Genomic DNA, 23,891 nt, shown 5'->3' with positions numbered 1-23,891 from the left:
AATTACTTTTTTTTTAGATGAATTTAATTGAATTACTTAACAATTAGGGTTCACTGTATACATACTTGAAATTGACTTGCACTTAAGTTTCGTTCCCCACTCCACCAAAAAAAAAAAAGTTTCGTTCCCCCGATTCCCAGTCCCCAGAGGGAAGGTTGCTCGTCCAACTAACTCTGAATTCTTCATACGTATAGGCAGCATATATATTCCAATACAGATATATATTTAACTCTCGTAATGACTCATAGGGTGCTTTGTGCTAATCAAATATAACCATTTGTTTTTCAAGGTTCACAAGCGTTTTTATTAATTTTAGTACAAATTCAGTTTTAAGCTTCGTGCGTGTGTTTTATTTAAGGATTCTTTAATTTTTATTTACATAGAGTATAATTTGAACTTTAAACAATAATATTGATATAAATTATATTGAAAAAAAAATACATATCATGTGTACCTTCATAATGTTGGATAGAGATAAACTTTCCATAATAATTACTTCATACTAATAGCATTGGACTTGACGATGACACTTTACAAGACAGAGGACTCTGCCTCCCAAGCTGTTAGCAATTGTGTTAAGAAGAATAAAAAAAAAAACTCACGTCGTTTAAATACTTCATATAATATATGATTATTTACATAAATTTGATGGTTATTACATAATATCAAATCACGTGACACATAAAAGAGAAAACAGATAAAATTTTATTTGATCTTATTCTCTTTTTTTTTCTTATTGCTATACATTACATTACTGATTATAAGTTGCAAAAATAGTACTTTTATGTACAAAGAAAGAACATTAGTGTGGGGAAAAATAACGACTGAGCTGAGGCATTAAGCAGGGGCACGAGAGGAGAGCTAGAGAAACCAAAACCAAAAAGAGTTGCATAATAAAATGTTGGAGGCAATGCAATAAAAGCTTAATGGATACAATTTGGGAAACAAGTCAAAAATTCCAGTGACACTGACCTCACGTCATTTCACGCTTTCACAGTCAAAATGGCCAAAATAGCCACGACGTAGTAGTACTGTGCAACCCCAGAGTACCCCTCCCCTTACGCAATTCTATTGGCCTATATATATATATTTTTTTTCTTTTATAACATAGATGCAAATGAAATGGGTAAGTAGTAAATAAATTAATTTAAATTAAAAAAAAATACTAGCCAGTTTTAAAGTATAAATGTTTGGGAGACAAAAAAATTATATTACTGTCTATTTATAATTTTTTTACGTACTCTTATAAATAATAAATATTTTATTTTTTAACTAATATCATAAGAAAACTCGTTAGTAACAACCTACTTAAAAAATAGGTTAGTCACAGGACACCATAACATAACGACTGTCAGCACGACCAAAAATTTTATATATTTAAAACCCCAAAACAAACACAGCCTCTAGAGAGAGAGAGAGAGAGAAAAGAAGGGGTAGAGTGGTGCATAGGAGAGACAAAACGGTGAGTATTACTAGAAAGAGGAAGAAAGAGAAAGTCGAAAATGGCCTTTCACCGGCCATCCCCAAACCCAAAAACCTCAATGCCTGCATAACCTGCTTACTCCAGCCAATCAAAGTTTCCATTTTGGAACCTCTCTCTCTCTCTCTCTCTCTCTCGCTGTGAATCCTTAGAGAGAGTGAGACAAAGAAACAAACCCTCAGTGTGAAAGCGGCAAGGCAAGGCTTGGCTACCATTTTTATTTTCTGATTCTGTTTTTGCTGTAATGGAGGAGAATAACAACACGCTGCTAGTGCTTGTGCTTGTGCTTCCTTCCACAACATGCAATGACCCTTATGCCCTTCCCCCCAAACAGGTACCTGTTCACCTCCCCTTTGTAAATCCAAACTCCTTTCGTAGATGAGACATGAGCAGTACAATGTAGCTCTGTCTCTCTTTTCTTCTCTTCCATTGCGTCCAAAAAGGCAGACAGGATGGAGCCAGGCATAATATAAATACTACTATCTCTATATATTCTCTTCTCATTATATAAATTTTGTTTCTTTTTTTGGGTTTTGTTTTCATCAAAAGCTGCTGCGACAGCAACCCCCCTCTCTTTTCGGGGTCATTTTTATGTTTTTTTTTTTTTGGTGCTACCCTGATGAGATTCAAAGGAAGAAAGAGGAGCATATGACTCTTCATCGATCATGGGTTTTGGTTAATGCTACATTAGAATGAATTCCTAGGAGTGACAAGTGTATCGAGGATTTTCACAATTTATTGACTTTCGCATGTGTATCTATCCTCTTTTGAGTTACTGATTATCATAATCATGATGTATTTATGTTTTTCCTCCATTTTTTTAATAGATTAAAATTGTTTTTTTTTTTAATTAGCTCCCTGTTCGTTTGAGTTGTCAATTTGTGATATTTGCTATCTCCGTGTTCTTGCATTTATGTTTTTCTTTGGGGGGTGGAGAAAAAAGAACATTGTTGAATTGAATCCAATAAGGTTGAAACTTTAAACGATTTCGTGGAGCTCCAAACTAGTGAGATGTCACTGTTTTTTTCTGATGTTCTGTGGGAAATGGTGTACGGGAAGAGGGAGAAATAATAAATAAATAAATAAATAAAACATTTGAGCAAATGTGGTCCAAGAATGTCAGGGAGCATTGTGTGTGGAGTTGAAATCTTTGGTCACTGTTCCAACCTTTATTCCTCTTCACTGATGCAGCAGTAGCCGCATGATTTGACTCTAGTGGGGCCTGGTTTGTATATATGACTAGTTTTGTGAATTTGTCTGATTAGGATTTGCAGTGAATTGAGCAATGACCATGCTCCTTCCTTCGGTTCAGTAGTTTATGAGCACAATAGCATGCTCATGAAAAGTGCAATGCAGGAGCTCTGGAAGAAGAATCACTGGACTACATTGTTTTGGCCAACACCTTCTGAAAGAAACTAGAAAGAGAAACCTTTCTTTAGCTGCTAACATTTTGAGTGAACTATTCAGTATTCACTATTACTTTTACTCACCTCTTCAATTCATTCTATGGTCCAATTTCACATTCCTTAATAGCTCTTCTTTGGAATTGCATTAGCTAGAATCCTGTATATATGTTTTTGTTTCGTCACTCAACATACTCAATAGTTCTACCTCATTCATTCTTGAAGCATCTATTAGCATCCTGTGGTAGTGTTTCTGTTTTAGTATAGCGACACACATGATGTCTACGAGACTACGACAGGAATTGACACTAGCTCCTGTTCTTATAATAAATGTGCATCCTGTCAAATGTTTGAACCTCTACATATACGTATTTCTCGCGTATACATTAGTATCATACAAGAACCTACCTTGATTATTGGATAGGGGGTGAAATTTTCTACAGTTAGTTACATTTTGTTTTCAATTTTAGGACTTGTGCTCCTAAAGTTCCTTCCCGTTGGCTTCTATTTTATTGCTTCAATTTTCTTAATTGAAACCATAGTGTAACAGTTCCTTTATCCTTGACCCACTATTCGTTTCAGACATTGTTTCTCCTCATGTTAGTCCTTCTGACTTCTTCTGTTCATGTTAGGTGAGTTGTTTTTTGACTGTTACGGCAGAAAGCACTATTTTTATATGATAATCTTCAATTTTTACTTTGAAACTTTCTTTTGTGTTCTTAGTCTTCCGAATATTTTTACTGCCAAAGTCTTTAGCATGCAAAGTGACTACCATCCTTTACTTGCTGTTAAGTGATTTCTTCCTTCCTCCTTCATCTTGTCTATGAAGTTAGGGTATGAACTTGGTCAGCAAATGAATCTTCTGAGGATGAACCACAATTCTTCTACCTGCTGGAAAATCTTTTTTTCTTTTTTAGATTTAAATCTCCAAATGAGTGCTGCTTGCTTGTCCTCATGCTTTGAAAAGGTGACACGAACAACTTTCAGGCTGCTGCTACCCTCCATAGTTTCTCTTATTTATTTATTTGCTTTTTTTTTTGCTCAGCAATCTCTTATTGATTTGTTATATGCTGGCCATGGTAACAAACATAATCTGTCAGCTGAAATTTTCTGTTTCGGTTATGGCCTTTAAGGTTGTGAGCATATCTCTGCTGGGGTGCAGAGATTTTCTCTCTCACCAAAATAGTTTCAAAACTTTCCTCGTGTCATGGCATACATCACTTGGTAATATATCGTATTCATAACAAACATCTCTGTTTTTGTTCCCCAAATTTTCCTTGCCACATGTGGAAATCTAGTACGTGCAACTTTTTTCTCTATGATTCAGTTACCTTGAAACTTGGTTGTTTATCTATAGGCAAAGCATATGATATTTGATATTCCTCACCCACCAATCAAAAGATGATGCTATTTGTCCGCAACCATGTTCCATTAAAATTTCGCAACTTCTCTCAATCATAGCATGCATGTGGTACTGAAGAAAGCCAACAAATTTTCCGTTATGTCTGGTCTCCAATAATCAATAGGTTTCCCCGGTGCTATGGCACTCTGGTTAAATATCCTACACCTGCTAGGTTGAAGCCACGTGAAATCAATGCCCTTCAAGTGGGTTTGACTTTACGTTTTATTTTCTCCTTCTCTTAATAGGATTTTAAAGTTTGCTTTTTATTTTGGTAGATAAAAAATGTCAGGGAGAGTGAATGATGCCCCAATTTAATGCAGAAAAACTTCTGGGGTTCAAAGAGTAATAATAGAAAACTTTTTTATTTATCTCATTTCAAAAAGATGAGTGTGGTTTAAGCTTGTAATCTGTCCGGTGCGAGACCTCGACCTTTCTTACCTGACTAACTTCTTGTAAGGAATCAATAAATAGAGATTTTTTTATTGGAAATTATGTTATAGGTGTATCGAAAATCATGGTAATAATATTTTTAATTGAAAATGTTTCTATTTTTAATTCCTTAACTTTAAGGTATTGGTAAGTATTTGCCATTTAAATATCAAGTCGAAAGAGGGCATAAACTTTCATTTTCTACCTTCCTATGAGCTCAGATTTTTTCTTCATAGTGGTTCTATTGTGATTATTGGTACTGTCATGAGCCAAACCTGTTTTGCTCAGGATGCTGCTAAGATCCAGAACTATGGGCCGTTAAGTTGCAAATTTGTAATGCCCCCAAAACTAAGTTATTCAAAATTTACTTTTGAAACCTTTTTTTTTTGGATCCTATTTTCTATCTTTGCTTTGCGTCACACCTTTTCTTTAAAAAAATAAAAATTGTCATGCAAATATGCAATTCTAATTATTAGTATTTTTTTAAGGATTTTCATTTCTATATCGGCATATCATATGATGCACCGAAAAATATCTTAATCCTATGAATTTGATGTTGGCCCAACAAACTACAGAGTGTGCTGTCGCTTTTATGTTCGAACAAAGTGCAAATAATTGATTTTAATTTTTTGTTAACAAATGGTTCAAGTTGATACATCTGACAAATATGCAAGCTTCATTATTCTCTCTACATTAGTTGAACGTAGTCTGTCGCTTACGTGACATTTCACTGTACACTAATTTGATATTTAGAAAAAATTTCATTTTTGATATTTTGGAAATAATTTTCCCATTGACTTTGTTTACTAGTAGCGGAAATGTAGGCACCACTATATTATTTATCTATATTTTTTGTTTTTTTTTTAAATACAAAATATAAGAGGGGGAGACAGAGACCGAGGAGGTTGAATATAAAAACAAGACTACAGTGACATTTAAAATAGTTAAAAGATACCAACGTGGTGTGACAGATAAAAATATAGAATAGGTAAAACAAATTTATTATCTAAAAATAAAGATAAAAAAAGCGTATAGATTGAAATATGTTATCCAATTTATTATGTTTTTATTAAAAAAATCATAGATACAGTCGTAAATTTTATTTTTATTTGATGAGTAGTAAAAACTGATAAAAACTCGGGGGTGCGCATTATAAATGTAGGATCTACTGAATGTTGACAGCCCAACTATTGATGATATAGCATGTGACCTGAATCTGGGCCCAGCAATTGCCATATATACACCCTTATCGTTGTACTTTACCCAACCAGGACAACAAAAAATAAAAAAGAAATACTAAAATGTCGAGTATTAATAAGAGTCACTAAAACTAGGACTGTACATGGATATGATATCCAAAAAAAAATTAACTCAAATCGAACCGAACCCAACCGGTTTAACAAACTGAATTGGTTAGTTAAACAAGTTCTAAATTGATGTTTAACATTGAACCGATTTTGATCCAGTTTCACAACCAAATTGATTTTGAATCCGTTTTGAAATTCAATATAGTTTCATAAACCGGTTTTAAAACTAGTTTTTTTTATTGGTTTCCACTCTTAAAATCTTTTTCATCTTATATTCATTTTCACTCATCAATAAAAAATATACATTTTTCATAAAGTATTTCATTTTCATTCAATTCTACATTTCATCCTACACCATAAAATAAATCATAACTTATCCAATGCTTTCAAATGTGACAAAAAACTTCATTGACAAAAACTAAAGCAAACGTAAAAAGAGATCCACCATAACAACCAACTTATCCAATGCAATATGTGAAATTCTTAAATAGCAGCCACAAACTATGATACTCAAAATAAACCTACCAAAACAACCAACTTCAGTTTAATTACAAAGTACTCAAAATAAGCATGGACCATGATTGAATCTCCAGAGTTTAATTGCAAATAGATATGTAATAGTCCTAATAACAAAAAGAAGCAATCACCATTCTTCATTCATCATCAAGTGCAATGTGAGGATACAGTTTCTACAAAGTGAAGAAAAACAACATCAATTTACAAAAAGTACATGATACAAGAATGTATTTGAAAAAAAAAATCTTGTTACCTTGTTCAAATTACTTCAATACCTCAAAAAATTCATTTTCATTTGAAGACAATGGTAAATTTGTTCTCTTGAGTCAATTTTGCTTGAAAATGAGTGTTCCCAACATTCATGGTGTGAAAGAACTACGATGTGAATCAATAACTCTTCCTCCAATACTAAAGGTAGATTTAGAGGCTACAATAAAGACGGGTATAGAATCTCTTGCCATGTTTGATAGTATTAGAAATCGAATCGAGTTTAGTTTCCACTAACTCTAAACATCCAAATCTCTTTGACTCAGTTCTAAAGCTTCATATAAGTAAATATTTAGTTTAGTTATGCTAGATCCAGTTGTTAGAAAAATTAGATGAAACCATAAGGATCATCACTACCTCCTTCATTAAGATGAGCTTCTTGTGAGTTAGCTTCAAACTCATTTGTCCCACCATAGTACTCTTCAAAAAAAGTGATTTCATCTTGGATTCCACTTTTTTTTCAACACAGATACAATTTCACGATTAAAATTTTCAGTAAACAACCAATGCAAGAATTGCAATTTGTATCTTGGATGTAACACAAGAACAATTAATAAAAACATGTTTAGACAAACAGATACACCCCAATACTTATATTTTTTCTTCATTGCTTCTGCCATCTTTTTTACACTCGCATCCTTGGAAGTACATATTTGTTTTATCTTCCTTCCAATTCCAAAGGCCTCGAACATGTACAAATTGCTAGTCACATAAGTCGAACCAGACATGTGCAAAGTAGCATCACAAAACAATTTCAAAAATGGCATGATTGCACGCACAAATTCCTAATCTTCAAATATAGAAACACCACCCCCATTTTGTAACTTATCATCATATTTCATATCTTCCATTTCAAACTCTTCAAATGCCTTGCAGTGCTTCAATGCAGTGTCCAACATTAAGTTGGTGGAATTCCATCTAGTTTTCACATCGAAGCAAATAAGACCTTTAAAATCAGTGTCTTACTTTATGACACATTTCTTGAAGTTAGCCAACCGAGAAGAAGAAGAACTTATATATTTGATCGCATCATGAATTTTACAAAAAAAAATCCATTTTATCTTTCAACCCATCTCTCATAATCATATTCAAGATATGTGCGCAACAACGCACGTGAACATAATCTCCATTCATAATCAAACTATTCCATGAGGTTAGCCTCTTCTTGAGAAGTAAGATTGCAACATCATTGGATGTGGCATTGTCCACTATCAAAGTAAGAACATGGTTCGGTCCCCAATTACTCAAGGATTGCTTAGTTGTCTTAGCCATAGTTTTTCCCGTGTGACTTAATACTTGACAAAAATTTAACACCTTCTTTTGTAAGTTCTAGTTGTTGTCAATGAAATGAGCAGTCATACACATATAACTAGATTTTTGAGATGAAGTCCACATGTCAGCGGTAAGGCAAACCCTACAACAATTTTGAGAAATAAAATTCTCCAAGTTTGCTTTTTTAGTATCCCAAAGTTTGAAAATATCACATGCAAGGGCAGCAAGTGAAAAGACATTAAGAGATGGTGCTACAATGCTAAAAAATTCAAGAAAAGCTTCATTCTCGATACATTGAAAAGAGAGCTCCATTGTAATAAACATTTTGATAATTGCAACCCGAATTGCTTATGGCTCAATTATAACCTTTGCCAAGGAAAGAGTAGAAGCATTTGTCATGGATGAAGTTGATTTTTGCTTCTTACTCACATTTCTTGCTCTCTTCTTGCACCTGTCTAAATGATTTCACATATCAGTTGTTCCATTCTCAAATTTGACCAGACCTTCACAATAGTTACGTCTAGCTTTCTTTTCTAAGTTGGGCTTTAGCTCCTTTGTGAAGTGATTCCATACATTAGATTGATTTTTACGCACTCTAAAATGAGGAGGTAAAAATTGGTTTTGCTCAACTAAATATTCTGTTGTATCAGAGGCGAAAGCTTCATTTGGCTTAACCATGAAGATATTTTGCATTTGAAAACTAGAGCTTGCAAATGAATGCAAAAGGAAAATATAGAAGAAAAAAATGCAATAGGCACCAACTAAGAAAGGTCAATTGAGCAACTAATTGCCACCAAGCATATCCAATAACAAAAACAAACAACTTGGCATAAGAGAATAATGTTCCATAAACTAATTACATAATTCACATTCCTTACAATTACAAATGTTAATGTTCAGTATATAAATCAGATGATAAATTCTGCAAGTGCAAACCATAGATAACAAAATTTAACTATAGCTCAACTTGAACACAAAAGTCTAGAAATAGAAAAGTTTAAGGAGTGTATACTTAATAGAGCAACCAGATCAACAAGATCAAGCCCCTGAAGGTTGAATTTAGTTAGAATGGTCTAGAATGTATTGTTTGGGGCTGGGATGTTATTCTTGGAGCCACTTATGCTTGCACCTAGTGAGTCCCTTTTGCCTAAAGGTACTTCACAACTTGATCCACCAATCTATACATAAAAGGGATAGTGAAAGGTTAAGAAATGGTTCAATTTGAAAAAAAAATAGATTTTAGAGTTTAGACTCCTAGTACTTGTAGAATAGGTAAAGATCCAATATAAACATAAAGGCAAAGAAGGCAAAAAGATAAGAAAACAAAGAAAAGAAAATGATAAAAGAAAAACATAAATATTTATAGGAACTAAAACATAAATATTGTAATTTTTGTATAGATACAAATAATTAATTAAACCTATTTTCAATGATTTTTGTTAGTTTCATTTTTTTCATTTAGTGATCATTGTTTCTTCAATAATACTCCCTTTTTGGTTTTATTATTGTTAAATTTATATTAGTATTATTGATATCATTTAGTGAAAATTAGTGAACTCAATAAATTCCATCGACCTTAAAATAATCAGGGATTAGAGTTCCATGAGATTTAAACTAAGTGTAAAGAGGACAAGAACAAAGTGTGTGTGAATGGGCATGTAAAAGGTTATGTTCTCAGACCCATATAGTCACCAACATCATAGACTTAGCATTATATTAAGCAAATGACATGCAACACAAAAGCTAAACTAAAACAGAACAAAGCTAAACAGATTCAAGTATTCATTCATTACCCCTAATTAGGCTTTACCCTCTCCCGAGTGGACTAAACCCTAACAAAAAGTAAGTTCCGAGATACAGGATGTAAAAATAGAAAAAGGAGCATGTTGATTATATAGAAAGTAAAGGGCAACAATCATTTTTGTTTAACGGTAAATAAATAAAAGAACCTGGAGAGAATTCATCTTTTTATTGATAACTCTTGAAATGCTTTATACATCATTGGCTTTTTAGGCCTGCCAGACCCTAGTTAGGGGGATTAGCCACTCATGGTCGTGAGGGCTTTACAATGAGATGAGGGGTGAAAGAAAGAAAGGGAGTGAATGAAACCCCTAGGAGAGGGGGTTCTGCAGTGGTGTTTTCTTTTCCCTTGGACTGACTTTCTATTTATAGCTGCTGAAGTGGGCTTTAGGCCTTCGTAGGCGCGCTTAGCGCGACACCCCGCGCTTAGCGTGTGTACTTTCTGACCCGCTTAGCCTGTGACGCGCACTAAGCGCGCGTATTGGGTTGGGCCTTCTTCAAATTTTTTTCTTTTCTTCAATTTTTCTGTCCTTTTTGCTTGTTACACCTCCAATTTTTTTATCTGCAACCAACAATTCAATTTAATTAATTTTCTAACTTTTAATCACAAATAACTGCTAAATAATTAATTTCAAGCCAATATTTGACTAATTTTCTACTATCAAAATACAATTATTTAGCAGTTATCAATGTAGATTAATCATCAACAAAACTGGTAGATACTTTACACCAATGTCATGGTGAAAAAGAAAAAGCACTGGACATACATGTCAAGTCATGACAATTTTTTGTTTTATGCATTGTTTGAATGGACAATAAACAACATAAACAAAATAGTGTAAAATTTACTATAATGTTTTTTTATATTAATTATTAATTATCTAAATACAAATAACACTATTATTATATGTAATAAAATAAATAAATTTTGTGTAATCACTGTAATTAAGATCTTTTACTTCCCTGTGAGATCCAAGGTATTCCTATAAGTTTTAGTCCTTTGGACCAACTATGAGATTAATCCTTAATTTGGGGCTGGGGTTTAGTCACACGTAAAATTCTTTGTCTCTCCAAGATTGTATTTTGTGAGAATCTGATTCAGGTCCCCCCCCCCCACTTTAAAAAAATTGCAATATAGTCCCCCATTTTTTTATTGAGATTTTTTGTTCCTTGCTTTTTAAAAATTAATGATTTTAGTCCCTATAGCCAGTTGGAAACGATGATCTATACTTATTGATTGATGTGTGTCTATTTATTAGCCATGTGATAGATGGTTTTTTTAATGATTTAATTATTGATAAACTTAATTTTAAAAAATAATTAAAAAGTATATACAATCAATGTTTGTTCTAACAAAGGTTGGTCCACTTGTTAAGAATCAAATTCATATATCTCATGAGAACATGGATTCAAACCACGTCATCAATGTGAGAATATTGTGGATGAACGATTTGTAAATATTTTTATTAAGTATTCAATGAATCTTAAGGTATGTTTTAACCCAATCGAGTCCATGTGATTCAAGACACTTAATTAGCAAAAAAAAAATTAATATTTTAAAATTAATCATAAGAACTAAAATCATAAATTTATTTTAAAATAAAAGATTAAATGTCTCAATTAAAAAATGATATTATAAAATTATGAATGTTTTAGAACTAAGAGATAAAATATCTCAATTAACAAATAAAAAGACTTAAATCATAATTTGAAAAAATATGAAGATAAAAATTATATTTTTAACCTTTTTAATTTAATAAAATGAATAAAAATTATTGTATTGTACGTAGAAAAGGAAATGAGTGAAACAAAGGAACAATAATGGCGTTACGAGCCGTATGGATGTTGCGAGAAAGCAAAGCAATGGCACTCTTGGAATTTCTGGGACACGGATGAAAGTGAAATCAAAATTCAAAATGGGGCAACGGATAGTATAGTAGTGAGGGAAAAGCAGGAATCCAGGCTGGGAAAATGGGCCATAAAGGTAACATTCAAAAATCAAAACTAAAATCCCTTTTGTTTCGATCCTAGTTGTCAAACCAGGGTTAACCCAACCCTAGTAAATTTCCAACCCCACATTTCAAATTTAGCCACCCTCATTTCTGCGCATATATAACCCCCAACAACAATGGTGACAGACTCACAATCGAACGGGAAAAGGCGTCTTCATAAACGCCGCCCAAAACTTCTCATACCCTTTTATTCATTCCATTCCTTTCTAAGGGTTTTCTTTTCTTTGCCGAGAAAATGAGAGAGTGCATTTCGATCCACATTGGCCAGGCCGGTATCCAGGTTGGAAACGCCTGCTGGGAACTCTATTGCCTTGAACACGGCATTCAGGTATGGTTTCAAATGGTTTTATTAGGTTTCAGTTTGGGCTTCGGCTTGGGCTTGGGCTTGGGTTTTAATGTTCTTTTTTTTTTTTGTGTTCAGCCCGATGGACAGATGCCGAGTGACAAGACCGTTGGCGGAGGAGACGACGCCTTCAACACATTTTTCAGCGAGACCGGCGCCGGAAAGCACGTGCCCCGCGCCGTCTTCGTGGATCTTGAACCCACCGTGATCGACGAAGTCCGAACCGGTGCGTACCGGCAGCTCTTCCACCCGGAGCAGCTGATCAGCGGCAAGGAAGACGCCGCCAACAACTTCGCGCGTGGCCACTACACCATCGGGAAGGAGATCGTCGATCTCTGCCTCGACAGGATCCGAAAGCTCGCCGACAACTGCACCGGTCTCCAGGGTTTCCTCGTCTTCAACGCCGTCGGTGGCGGCACCGGTTCTGGCTTGGGCTCGCTTCTCTTGGAGCGTCTCTCCGTTGACTATGGAAAAAAGTCAAAGCTCGGTTTCACCGTTTATCCATCCCCTCAGGTTTCGACCTCGGTCGTGGAACCCTACAACAGCGTCCTTTCAACGCATTCTCTCCTCGAACACACCGATGTTGCTGTGCTTCTCGACAACGAGGCAATCTACGACATTTGCAGGAGATCTCTTGACATCGAACGCCCTACCTACACCAACCTGAACCGTCTCGTTTCCCAGGTATACAGTCAAACCTTTTTCATAACCGAATTTTCAGTCGTTAATTTTAACCGTTACTTAAACATAGAAATGGTTAGGTTTAAATGCGTGATTGAAATCTGATTTTAATAAGATTTTAATGTGAAGATTTTGGGTTACACACTTTATGAATGTGTGTGTATTCGACTTAAAAATTCAAATTCGAATGAATCTGGATTTCATGTAATGTATTTGTCCATGCATTCCCATAGTTTGTAATTCGGGTGGCTTACTACTAATATCGATAAATCTAAATAAAACACATTAAAATCTGATTGTTACGATGAACTGAATCTTAATCTGTTTGGAATTGGAATTTCATTTGGTGTTTGATTTTGTCTAATTTAAAATTTAAAATTTTTGTAGGTGATATCATCCCTCACTGCCTCTTTGAGGTTTGATGGAGCACTGAATGTTGATGTGACTGAGTTTCAAACCAACTTGGTTCCTTACCCAAGGATCCATTTCATGCTTTCCTCGTATGCCCCTGTTATCTCTGCTGAGAAAGCATACCATGAGCAGCTTTCCGTTGCTGAGATCACCAACAGTGCCTTCGAGCCATCCTCCATGATGGCAAAGTGTGACCCTCGCCACGGCAAGTACATGGCGTGTTGTTTGATGTACCGGGGCGATGTCGTGCCCAAGGATGTGAATGCTGCTGTGGCCACCATCAAGACCAAGAGAACCATCCAGTTTGTGGATTGGTGCCCCACTGGGTTCAAGTGCGGTATAAACTATCAGCCTCCTACTGTTGTTCCTGGAGGTGACCTTGCCAAGGTGCAGAGGGCTGTGTGCATGATTTCGAACTCCACTAGTGTGGCTGAAGTGTTCTCCAGGATTGATCATAAGTTTGACCTCATGTATGCGAAGAGGGCCTTCGTGCACTGGTATGTGGGTGAAGGTATGGAAGAGGGTGAGTTCTCAGAGGCTCGTGAGGACCTTGCTGCTCTTGAGAAGGATTATGAGGAGGTTGGTGCTGAGTCTGGTGATGGAGATGATGATGGTGAAGGAGATGATGATTATTAGAGTGTCTGAAATATCGTGTGTTTGATGTCTACTTTTTCGTCTTCTGTTGGACATGTGTGGTTTTTGAATGATGATTGTTATCAAATATATGTGCTATGTATAGCACAGAAGTTTCTATATATCTGTTCCCTTCTATTACCAATATTTTCGGTCTTGTCTTCGGTGTTTTGGTGATGCATCGTTTAATTAATTGTTGCTAATGTTTGAGAAAAAATGGGGGTCTGCTCGTGCCATCTTTGTGAAGAATTAGTGGCAAAACTCATTTTATTTGGGTTCTCAATTCTGAAGACAGACGGTAGAAAGAAATGCCATTTGGAGGGTCTTCTATCGTTATGTTTAATTTATAATGTTGTAAACTAAACTTCGAACATGAATTATCAAAAGGATCACAAAACTATACTACATTGAAACTAAAAATTACTTTTCACCAATTCAACATCTGGACTTTCCAACAAATAGTTAAAAACACTTAGGCTTTTTTAAACAAATGTAGGTTTATATATTTTTACAGAGATCCATGTGTGTATTATTATTTAACCAATTATAGGTTTAATATCAAATTAGATCCATGTTCGATAAAATTTATTATTTTTATTTTGTAGGACATATGTTAATATATTTTTTTAACCTGTTTATTTTATAATTTTCTTGTTGGCTTGTCATTTAATGTAGATGTAATTGTATCAACAACAGTTTAATTCTGATTGGACTACTGAACCTGTGAATGAACTTTATTAATTTAATAACCGGTATGAACTTTATTAATTTAATAACCGGTATGAACTTTATTAATTTAATAATTGCCTGAAACGTGTGTCTAAAGAAATCTTAAAATCTACAAAAATACACTATCCCTTCCTTTTACTTGGCCTTTCATATATGCGCCCAGCCTATAGCTAAATAAAATCAGATATAATAAAATAATAAAATAGTAAAAGTTATACACAATAAATATATACTATTTTATCTTTTCCTTTGTTTTTCCCTATTCAGGGGACAGAAGAAACAGACATAAAAAAACAAAAAGGTGAACACGTGTTTTAACTTCTAATGTAAGTTCTCAACGGATGAAAAAATATGTTGTTGGACGAAGCACTTATTGTCAGGACCGAAAGTAATAATCGATAAACAATAATACAAATTTATATTTTCAAGAATTTTTAAAGTCACACGCGCGCATATATATATATAAGGTTATTGGCATCAAAGCTACTAGAACTGAGTTAGTGGCGAAAGACTTGTAAAATTTTTGTTTAAGTTATAAATTCATTAAAGTTCAAACTTAAAGTCATATATATCAAATTTAAAGTTTATGTGAAGTTATAAGTTCAAATTTCATAATTAGCATTTTACTCTAAAAAAAATCCAATTAGTTTGGCAAAGGAATCTTACATTCAACACATTCCAGGCAGTTGACGCTGGCCATGTTATTATCATTTTGACTAGGTGTATTTTGTCGGGTAGTTAGCATGCACAGACTTAAAATTAAAATTTATTCAATCATTTGATAATATGGGGCAAAGTTCAGAACATTACGTACGTAAAAATGACTAAACATTACTAATTGGTCGTCATTATTAAAAAAAACTGAAATATATCTTTTTCTCTACAAAATGCTCAAAATTCATTTTTAATTCTTATAATTTTTTTTCTATTTTTTCGTCTTTGTAAAATTATATTATATTATATTTTGTTTGAAACTAAATTTGAACAAATCCAAACTTATATTATATATTTTAAATTTTAATTTTAAGATATGATTTCTGGAAATTAAAAATCATTCAAATTACAGATTTTTTTTTTAAAAAAATGAAAAGCACAATTTGTGGCAATTAAAAGCTGCCACAAATTGGGTGGAAAAAAAATAATTACCTCACCAGCCAAACAACCCCTTCTCACCAAACCCAGATCCTCAAATCAAAACAATCCATATCAAGTTTTTGATCAAACCCAACCACCCCCATCACCAAACGCCAAACATCCAACCTTGGCACCATTGCCATTTCCATAAATCTAATCTCATGCAAAAAAAAAAGTACACTAAAGTTTCAAGCAAAGCCGAAAGATGGGCACAAAATAACAAAGGACCCTATTCATTCCAAACACAATAATACCCTTGAACAGAACAACACAAATAAATCTTCCCAGGTTCAACATTTCCGCGAGAAGGCATTCCCTTAAGCTGATCCAACGCCTCAATTGTCTTTCTTACCTCTAATTCCCAAACACAGATTTTGTTTCATCTCTCCAAATCTCACACCCTTCTCGCCACCTGCCTCCACGACGCGTTCTCGTGCATCAGTGCCCGTCGATCTTAAACTACGGCGAACGAATGGAAGCCCTAATATCCTTCCTCCGGCCAGATCTGAATGACGAGGGCGTGGGCAAGGGGTGTGGCCATTCAGGGGAAGGTGGAGGGAAGAAAGGAAGAACAGAGAGAAGGAGTAGAATTTTAACACCTGTTGGCGTCTAATTGGTTAATAAACCAGCTTAGGTGCACATTCATCATAGATGTATGCTCGGATTTATCTAAACTTAGTTTGAAGCCAAAAAATAACACTATAATTTTCCGACAACCAAAAACGAATAGAATTTTTTAGAGGACTAAAAATGAACTTTGAATATTTTGCTGGAATAAAAACACATATTTTAGTCTTAAAAAAAGATTGGATTTTAGGAGGGCAGGTGTCATTGATCCGTCCCTTCTGGCAGCAATATTAGTAAAAAAAAATTTCTAACTCAAACTTGAAAGTAATGCTTAATCTTCTCTGATTCACTTTATTTTATTCACATTTCACAGCCAACTCAATGTAAGAATTCAGAGAGAAACAGCAGGTTAGATGTTTCAAAAGCGTCCAAGCTTTTGAACGAGCCGATTCTCTATTTCAATTCTCTTTTTCATGAGGGTGGCATACTTGGAAACCAATTCATGATCTCCAGCACTCACTGAAAGTTTGCAGCTCAGGGACGTTTTCTCTAATTTGTCCACGTACATATCAGATATCGGTAAAAACCCGCCCTTCTTGTTGCAGAGCCAGCCATGAGCAGCTCTCAATGCAGCTCCAAGTGAAGCTGAATCTGTCACCAAATTGAAGAATTTTTTTTTACTTAATTAGTTTAGTTTATCACTTAAAAACAAGGAGAAGAACAAAATCACAATTTTACAAATAAAAAAAGTATTTGCAATAGAAATATTGATATACATGACGTTTAGAAAAAAGAAAAACTCTGCGTGACATGTAGTGTAAACTTAAAACTGAACAACTTAGATCAAATCTTGTTTAAAGAGAAGCGCACACTTTTTGTTTATATTTCATTATAGGAATATTTGAAAGGAATAGGAAAGAATTCGGAGGTATCTAAACATTACAAAGTGACATGAGTATAAGTGGGTAGAGCTGAGGTTGACAACTTTTGCTTACCAGGTCTTTGAACTGTATAGACATCACAGCCAAAAATTGAAGCTATTGCACTAAGGATGCAATGATTCGCTGATGCTCCACCAGTAGCTATAATTCTCTTTGGGGGAGAAGGCATTCCAAATCTTTCAGCATGAGCCCGCATTGAGAGAAATTGACCCTCAATTAATGCCCGGACCTGTAATTTAGCTTATTGATCAATAAAAATGTTTTTATTTAGGATTTCAACTACCTCAGGGAATTACCACTTGATTCCTAACCTCAGATGGAGGATCAAACTCCTCCATTTCCTGTTCCTTCAGTCCATCTGGTGTGTCTGAGAAATTTTTTATGATATAGCGGTGGAAACCAACTGAAACAAAAAAAATAGTCAGTAACTTCTTGAGGCAAAGTCACCTTATTGTCAGTAAGTACTTTATTAGAGCAAAAATTAAACAGCCACCTGGAAGAGGAGGTAGAATTTCATGCTCCTTGTAGTAGAAACCTAACTTTCCACCTATTAATGAAAAACACTGTGAGAAAGGAGAGTGGATAACATAGGAAGAGTTTGTGATACCCTACCATTTAAAGGCTGTGTTTGCTGCAAAAATTTATTGAAAACATCCCAAGATTTGTTTGCATAACAGTTGCGCACATCTGGCATTTGAAATAGAGTCCAGAGTTAGAAACTACAAAAACCATTTATATCGGTTTATAAGCAAACGATATAAGTTCGAACAAAGAGTCACAACAACAGTACCTTCTCGTGTAAGGGATCCATTTTTGTATACCAGCATTACCATGTAACCTTCTGCATCAACTGGATTGGGGAAGACATGTCCCTCTAATCCTGGATTAGGATCTTTAGTGATCATAAATACCTGAGATAAGCCAGAATGAAATTACAACTAAAAGCAAAGGTGTTAATAAACAATTTCTTAAAAATATAGCTTCAATACTAGAATAGAGAGCATAAAATGGGATTTAATTATAGAATAGTTACTATTCTTTCATTGGTAATACATGCAGGCATGCAGCTGCTGTCATTCCCAAGGTAACACTATGAAATTTGGAAAGACCAACAAACTTAACACTATGTATCTTAACCTACAGTATCACTAGTGCCAAGGCTGATGGCGAGATCTCCTGGAATATTTAGGGTCAAACCTGCAGATCCAAAATGGTTAATTTTTTAGATGAGCAGGGAAAATATAGACAATATGAAAATTTGTTGGATAAAGATGGTACTCAGCAACTAACACCATAGGAATGGAGTTTTGGATTTTCCTGTTTTCCCAGGAGGGAGGGGGTTGATTTCATCATTCAAACTATGACAAAAGTATATATTTAAATTGCACTAGAAAGAATATACAAAATCTGAGGTAAATGATAGAATATGTTAACGAAGAAATTATGGCACCTGCCACACTATTCGGATTGTCTCCTGACCATTGAACAACTAAGCAATCCTTGTTAAAGTTATACCTAACAAAATAAATAAACATTAGCCATCAATCTAATTATCTAAGTACTTTTGGCGCAACTCATGCAAAAAATAAGTAGATAAAAAATAACCATAACAGTTTTATATTGTAACTTAAATAAAGATTTCACTATACATTCAATATGTCATAACTCACAAGACAACATGAGACCATTTTGGCCAGCAAAGGGTTGAGGAGAGATTTTATATCCTTATAACACAATATTTGTTGACACGTATTGCATATAGATAGCATATAGATAGCTTCAGAGGTCTGACCAAAAAAAAAAAAATGAAACAGAAAATACGGATTATACAGAATTATATTTTATAAGAAATTATATCTAAGCCATGACATGTGGGAGATAATTGGAGTAGGAAGGCAATTATGTGGGTGGTGAATATCAAATTGACAAAGTATCAATAATTATTTCAAATTTCAAAATAGGCATATTCTCATTGTACAAACAAACATCAACTCCAGCATATATTATTTGGCTCTCTAGGTCCTATGTTGTATGTTACCCAAGTGTTGACTTGATTTTGTTGGGAATCTAGTTGGTGAAATATAAAATTCATTGGAAATTGATAGCATTGCATATAGTACATTAGCTTATAACAATCAATCTTAATTTTTCTCATATTCCAAAAGAGAAATAAGTGGGGAAAAATGTCCAATAAACCTCTCTACAAAATATGGAGCAATATTTCCCGCAACAGCATAGGCAGGGGCTAACTCTCCAAGTTTTGACTCCAAACCAGGGGCAGTTGCCTGCAACCACCATTAGAATCCACATACATTGGTTAAACAAGAACTTCAAAATAATTAGTCAGTAAACCCCAGCCACACTTAGAGACTCATCAAAAACCAATTCAACAAGAGTTAAGGTTAAAGTTAATTATAGCAATATAAACCTCAAGTGCTACTTTAGACCAGGCCTTTTCCTTTAAATCCATTAAATTCATGCCTCCACCATCAGAATGATCAATGGAAGCATAAGCGCCAACGCAAAGAGACGCCATGAAGGAGCTAACAAGCGATATCCTTTCAGTGCCGTCATAAATTTCTGGCTGAGTATCAAATATCTTCTTGATCTGGGGACCAGTAAACCTCTCATATGCACGTGATCCCGTGACACGAGCCAACTCCAAGGCTCCCCCAAAAGCCTTCTCTATAGCCCTACACTCAGCAGTGGTGCTACTGTCCATCCAAATTGGGGATTCCTTAATGGAAAAAGCATTTTCAAGCTGATCCAACAATGGCTTCTTAGGATCCAATGATGACAATATCTGAGAACTGCCACTCTTCCAATACACACTACCATGCTGTTGGCCACTGCCAGAAACAGCAGCAACCTTGGCAAAATCAAAATTTGATTTTGAAAGCTTTTGAAGAATTAGGTCAAGAGCTTCCACCCACATCAAAGTGGGTGAAACGATTCTGCCATTGCCAGAAGGGTCTCTGTACACCCCATCTTTGGTTTTGTAATGGGGCAAGTCGGAATCGAAATGAACAAGCTCTGAGGCTACGATGTTGAGGTTGGAGTCCAACACAGTGGCCTTTAACGACCTTCAAAACAATAAAAATTGAAACTTTAATTTCAGATTTTACATGAAATTGAAAATGAAAAATTGTGATGCAATTGTGGGAATTGGACTTACTGGGTGGAACTGTCGAATCCGAGAAAGTAAGAATCCTGAGGAAGAGATAATTCGGCCATTAGAGATTTTCACAACACTCAGTGCAGTGCTGAATTTCGAAATGGCCGCGTTGTGATTTATTTATTTATAAACGAGTTTTACAAGCGCTGATTTTGGATTCGATGATAACAGATTTGGATAAACATGAAACAGTATCATCCCATAAGTTGAACGATAAAATCTGTCTCACTGTTTTATCTGGTAAATACTAAATAGTACTTATGTTGGAAAAAATTGTTTAATTTGATATTTACAAATTTTCTAAATAATTTTTACAAATTATGAATGTGAAATATTTCAGGAGGTCAAATCTTTCTGTTTCATGGGATAAACACTTCTTATTATTGACTGAATTTACTAAAAATAAAATAAAATTGTAGGTCATATTTTTATTTTATTCTTAAGAGTTTCATTCATTATTACTTAACAACTTTTAATAAATTTTACTCCCTCAATCCCTGATTTTAGGTCTTTCTCAACTAATTTAATCTGTACAAAAAATAATTAATTTAGTTAATCATATTAAATTTATCAATTATTTATATAATCATTTTAAAATTATTTTTTTCTCATCTCTCTATTCAATTAAGTGTTTCTCTAATGTTTGAAGAGAAAATAATTAAATAATAATATATAGAAAAAAATATTTAACACATTTAAAAATTTAAAAAATTCTTATAGAAACAAACAAATTTCTTAAAAAGAACTTATAACTAGAGAAAAATATATTAAAATAAATATGATATTAGCACTTCTCATATTTTGATATTATTTAAATTAACATTTTTAAGTATTAATTTGGGTCATTAATGATTTTATTAGGAATTAAATGGTATGATTTTATCTTTTCAGGATAATTTATCTAAAAATACGACATGTTTATAGCCTTGAAAGATTATTTGCCAACTTTTTTTCAATCAAAAACTAAATTGGATTAAGTGATTTTGTACAGAATCATAATTGTGTTTTAATCAATTAATTATCTCAAAATACACCATATATAAATCTTATACCATTATTTTTATCTTTCATTTTTAAATAAATAAAATAAAATATAAACTCGTGTATTACATAGGTTTCTTAAAATTATAAAAGATTTCTCATAAGAAAATTATTTATTATTATTTTTTATATAATGAAAAAGTAAATATGTTGACTAAAATAATAACTTTCTTTTATAGCAAAAAAAATTCTAAAAAAATTTACCTTAAGTCTCATCCATTATTTTTGGCCGATCCTAATTTAAAATTAGTTAGATGAAAGAAGTTTTATAAAAATGAAGTATATAAATTCTTTTTTAGTTCTAGTATATAAGTTAATTTTAAGAGCAAATTAAACCAACACTTTCTGAAATTTTTACTAATTAAGAGCAAATTTTTACTAATTAGTTTAAAACAAATTTCTTTGGCACCCCCTATGCAAAGGTGTTAAGTTATTGTTTATTTTTAAAATTAATTTACAACAAATGTTATGCATTTTTATTATTATTAAAACCCAAAACTGCCCTTAGTTAAATTATCCAAACTGAAGTCCAATCCCATCATTTGCCAATGGTTGAGCCTGGGTTCCTCTCTAAAGCTTCATGCGTGATTGCGTGTTCGCTGCTCGTTTCCACCATCATCGACACCACCTGCAGCCACCTCGCTGCCCACTACACCGCCGCCATCGACTGTCGTCGAGGCGCTGTTCAAGAACATTGATGGGTCGATGTGTGGGGTGCGAGAACCCAGATTGGGTTTTGTGGGGTTCTTTTTCATAGCTGGAGTAAAAGCTGAACCCGTGAGGAATGGTTTTGGTTGGAAGGAGTTTTATTTATCTTATTAAGTTGTGGGGGAATAGGATCAATGTGTATTCTAACATTTGCGCAAACAGAAGATGGACGTTAAGGGAACTGAAGAGGTTTTGATTCATTGGATTCTGCATCGGTTCAACCATAGGAATTTACAGTGTACGAACTATTGGGTTGAAAAGAAGTTTTTGTCAACAATAGGAATTGGAAGACATTGAGAGATCTGGAAGACGGGTTTGTTTTTATTTGTATTGCGCCAAAGGTATTGTGCCATATTAGTTGGAACAATCCTTTGCTCAAATTACCTAAGTACAACGTATTAAGTCATTACTGCTGGCGTAATACATGTCTATATAAACCCTCGTTTCCCTTCTATCCAGACACACTTTCTGGTCTATTTCTGCATCTCTCCAATTTTCTTTCTCTCTGTATTACAGCTTTGTTGATATTGTATTTTCGCATCTCTCCAATTTTTTTTCTCTTTGCATTACAGCTTTGTTGATATTTCTTCTGTGAGGTGGAAATCAGTAATATATTTATTAATTTGTATTATTTTTTTATGTTATTATTGTTAATGAAAATTATTGATGACATTATTGATGTTGGGACACATGTTGCTTTTGCATCCACAACACATCATTGTCATGTGGTTCACATACCACATCAAAAGTTGATGAGGAGGATGATGAACATGCCATATCAAATACACTACATATTACAAACATAATTAAATTTATTTAAAACCTTATTAATAACAACAAATATCACAAACAATTTAAAAATTCCATTTACAATCTCACATATAATAATTAAGTTACATAACAGCTTAAAAAAATTACAATATCATATATTACAAAAAATTGTAAAAAACTAATATTCCAAATAAATTTCTAAACCAAAAAGGTTAATAAAATCGTTTGGTTACAAACTACACTTATTTATAATTTTTTTCTATTAATTTTTCCATTATCATAACATGTATCAAATGTCATCTTTATATATAAATCAAAATAGTCATGTTAAACGAGAATAAGGACTTTTTTACAAGAGTGTTTTTACATTTCTTTTTTATAAAAACAAAAGTATTTTTTAGATTTTTTTTAACTTTTTATCTCTTTTGATCTATTTTTTATCTTTATTTCTAAATTGAATTTCAATAGTTTTTTTAAATATCAATAATTATAAATAACCTTATCTTAATATAAATTATTTATCATAAATTTAAAATATAATTTACAAGTTTAAAATATGTATTTATTATGAAATTTAATAATAATATAATTTATATATTAAAAAATATTTATTTATTATAAATTTTAATTATATAAAATAAATAATTATTTTATATATTGGACAAACTAAAACATTAATTATCTATCTCTAAATAACTAGCATTTGATGTCAATTAATTCTCCGTCCATATATAATAATGCATCCGTGTGAAGACTCATTTTCCTTTGTATCTATAACAATATATAATGAGAATAATTTTATTTGGTCTCCACACTTTGCCACAATTATTTTACACCATTAATTATTTTTTTTTTACCCATTAATTATT

The 23,891-nt window shown here is 33.4% G+C and overlaps 2 protein-coding genes across 2 annotated transcripts; one reads left to right on the top strand and one right to left on the bottom strand.

Moving 5' to 3' along the window:
* Positions 1-12,002: 12,002 nt before the first annotated feature.
* LOC114409162 (tubulin alpha-1 chain) lies at positions 12,003-14,103 on the top strand. The gene is made up of 3 exons (XM_028372510.1): positions 12,003-12,216; positions 12,310-12,915; positions 13,300-14,103. The coding sequence occupies exons 1-3, from the start codon at positions 12,124-12,126 to the stop codon at positions 13,957-13,959; spliced, it is 1,359 nt and encodes a 452-aa protein (XP_028228311.1). The 5' UTR covers positions 12,003-12,123; the 3' UTR covers positions 13,960-14,103.
* Positions 14,104-16,551: 2,448 nt separating this feature from the next.
* Positions 16,552-20,706, bottom strand: LOC114409161 (xylulose kinase 2). Its single transcript, XM_028372509.1, has 11 exons — positions 20,503-20,706; positions 19,756-20,410; positions 19,524-19,612; positions 18,778-18,842; positions 18,469-18,524; positions 18,118-18,238; positions 17,940-18,014; positions 17,821-17,874; positions 17,639-17,730; positions 17,382-17,556; positions 16,552-17,037 (listed from the first exon to the last, which is right to left on the bottom strand). The coding sequence occupies exons 1-11, from the start codon at positions 20,559-20,561 to the stop codon at positions 16,805-16,807; spliced, it is 1,674 nt and encodes a 557-aa protein (XP_028228310.1). The 5' UTR covers positions 20,562-20,706; the 3' UTR covers positions 16,552-16,804.
* Positions 20,707-23,891: the final 3,185 nt, after the last annotated feature.

Source organism: Glycine soja, chromosome 4 (genome assembly GCF_004193775.1).
Source record: "Glycine soja cultivar W05 chromosome 4, ASM419377v2, whole genome shotgun sequence".
Classification (NCBI taxonomy): domain Eukaryota; kingdom Viridiplantae; phylum Streptophyta; class Magnoliopsida; order Fabales; family Fabaceae; genus Glycine; species Glycine soja.
The sequence above is the reverse complement of the archived record's forward strand: the minus strand, read 5'-3'. Positions and strand labels throughout refer to the sequence as shown.

Coding starts and splice junctions, on each gene's coding strand:
- LOC114409162 (XM_028372510.1), top strand. CDS start 12,124: ATGAGAGAGTGCATTTCGATCCACATTGGCCAGGCCGGTATCCAGGTT. Junction 12,217..12,309: donor GCCTTGAACACGGCATTCAG/GTATGGTTTCAA, acceptor TTTTGTGTTCAG/CCCGATGGACAGATGCCGAG. Junction 12,916..13,299: donor TGAACCGTCTCGTTTCCCAG/GTATACAGTCAA, acceptor AAATTTTTGTAG/GTGATATCATCCCTCACTGC.
- LOC114409161 (XM_028372509.1), bottom strand. CDS start 20,561: ATGGCCGAATTATCTCTTCCTCAGGATTCTTACTTTCTCGGATTCGAC. Junction 20,411..20,502: donor GGATTCGACAGTTCCACCCA/GTAAGTCCAATT, acceptor ATTGTTTTGAAG/GTCGTTAAAGGCCACTGTGT. Junction 19,613..19,755: donor GGTCTAAAGTAGCACTTGAG/GTTTATATTGCT, acceptor TGGTGGTTGCAG/GCAACTGCCCCTGGTTTGGA.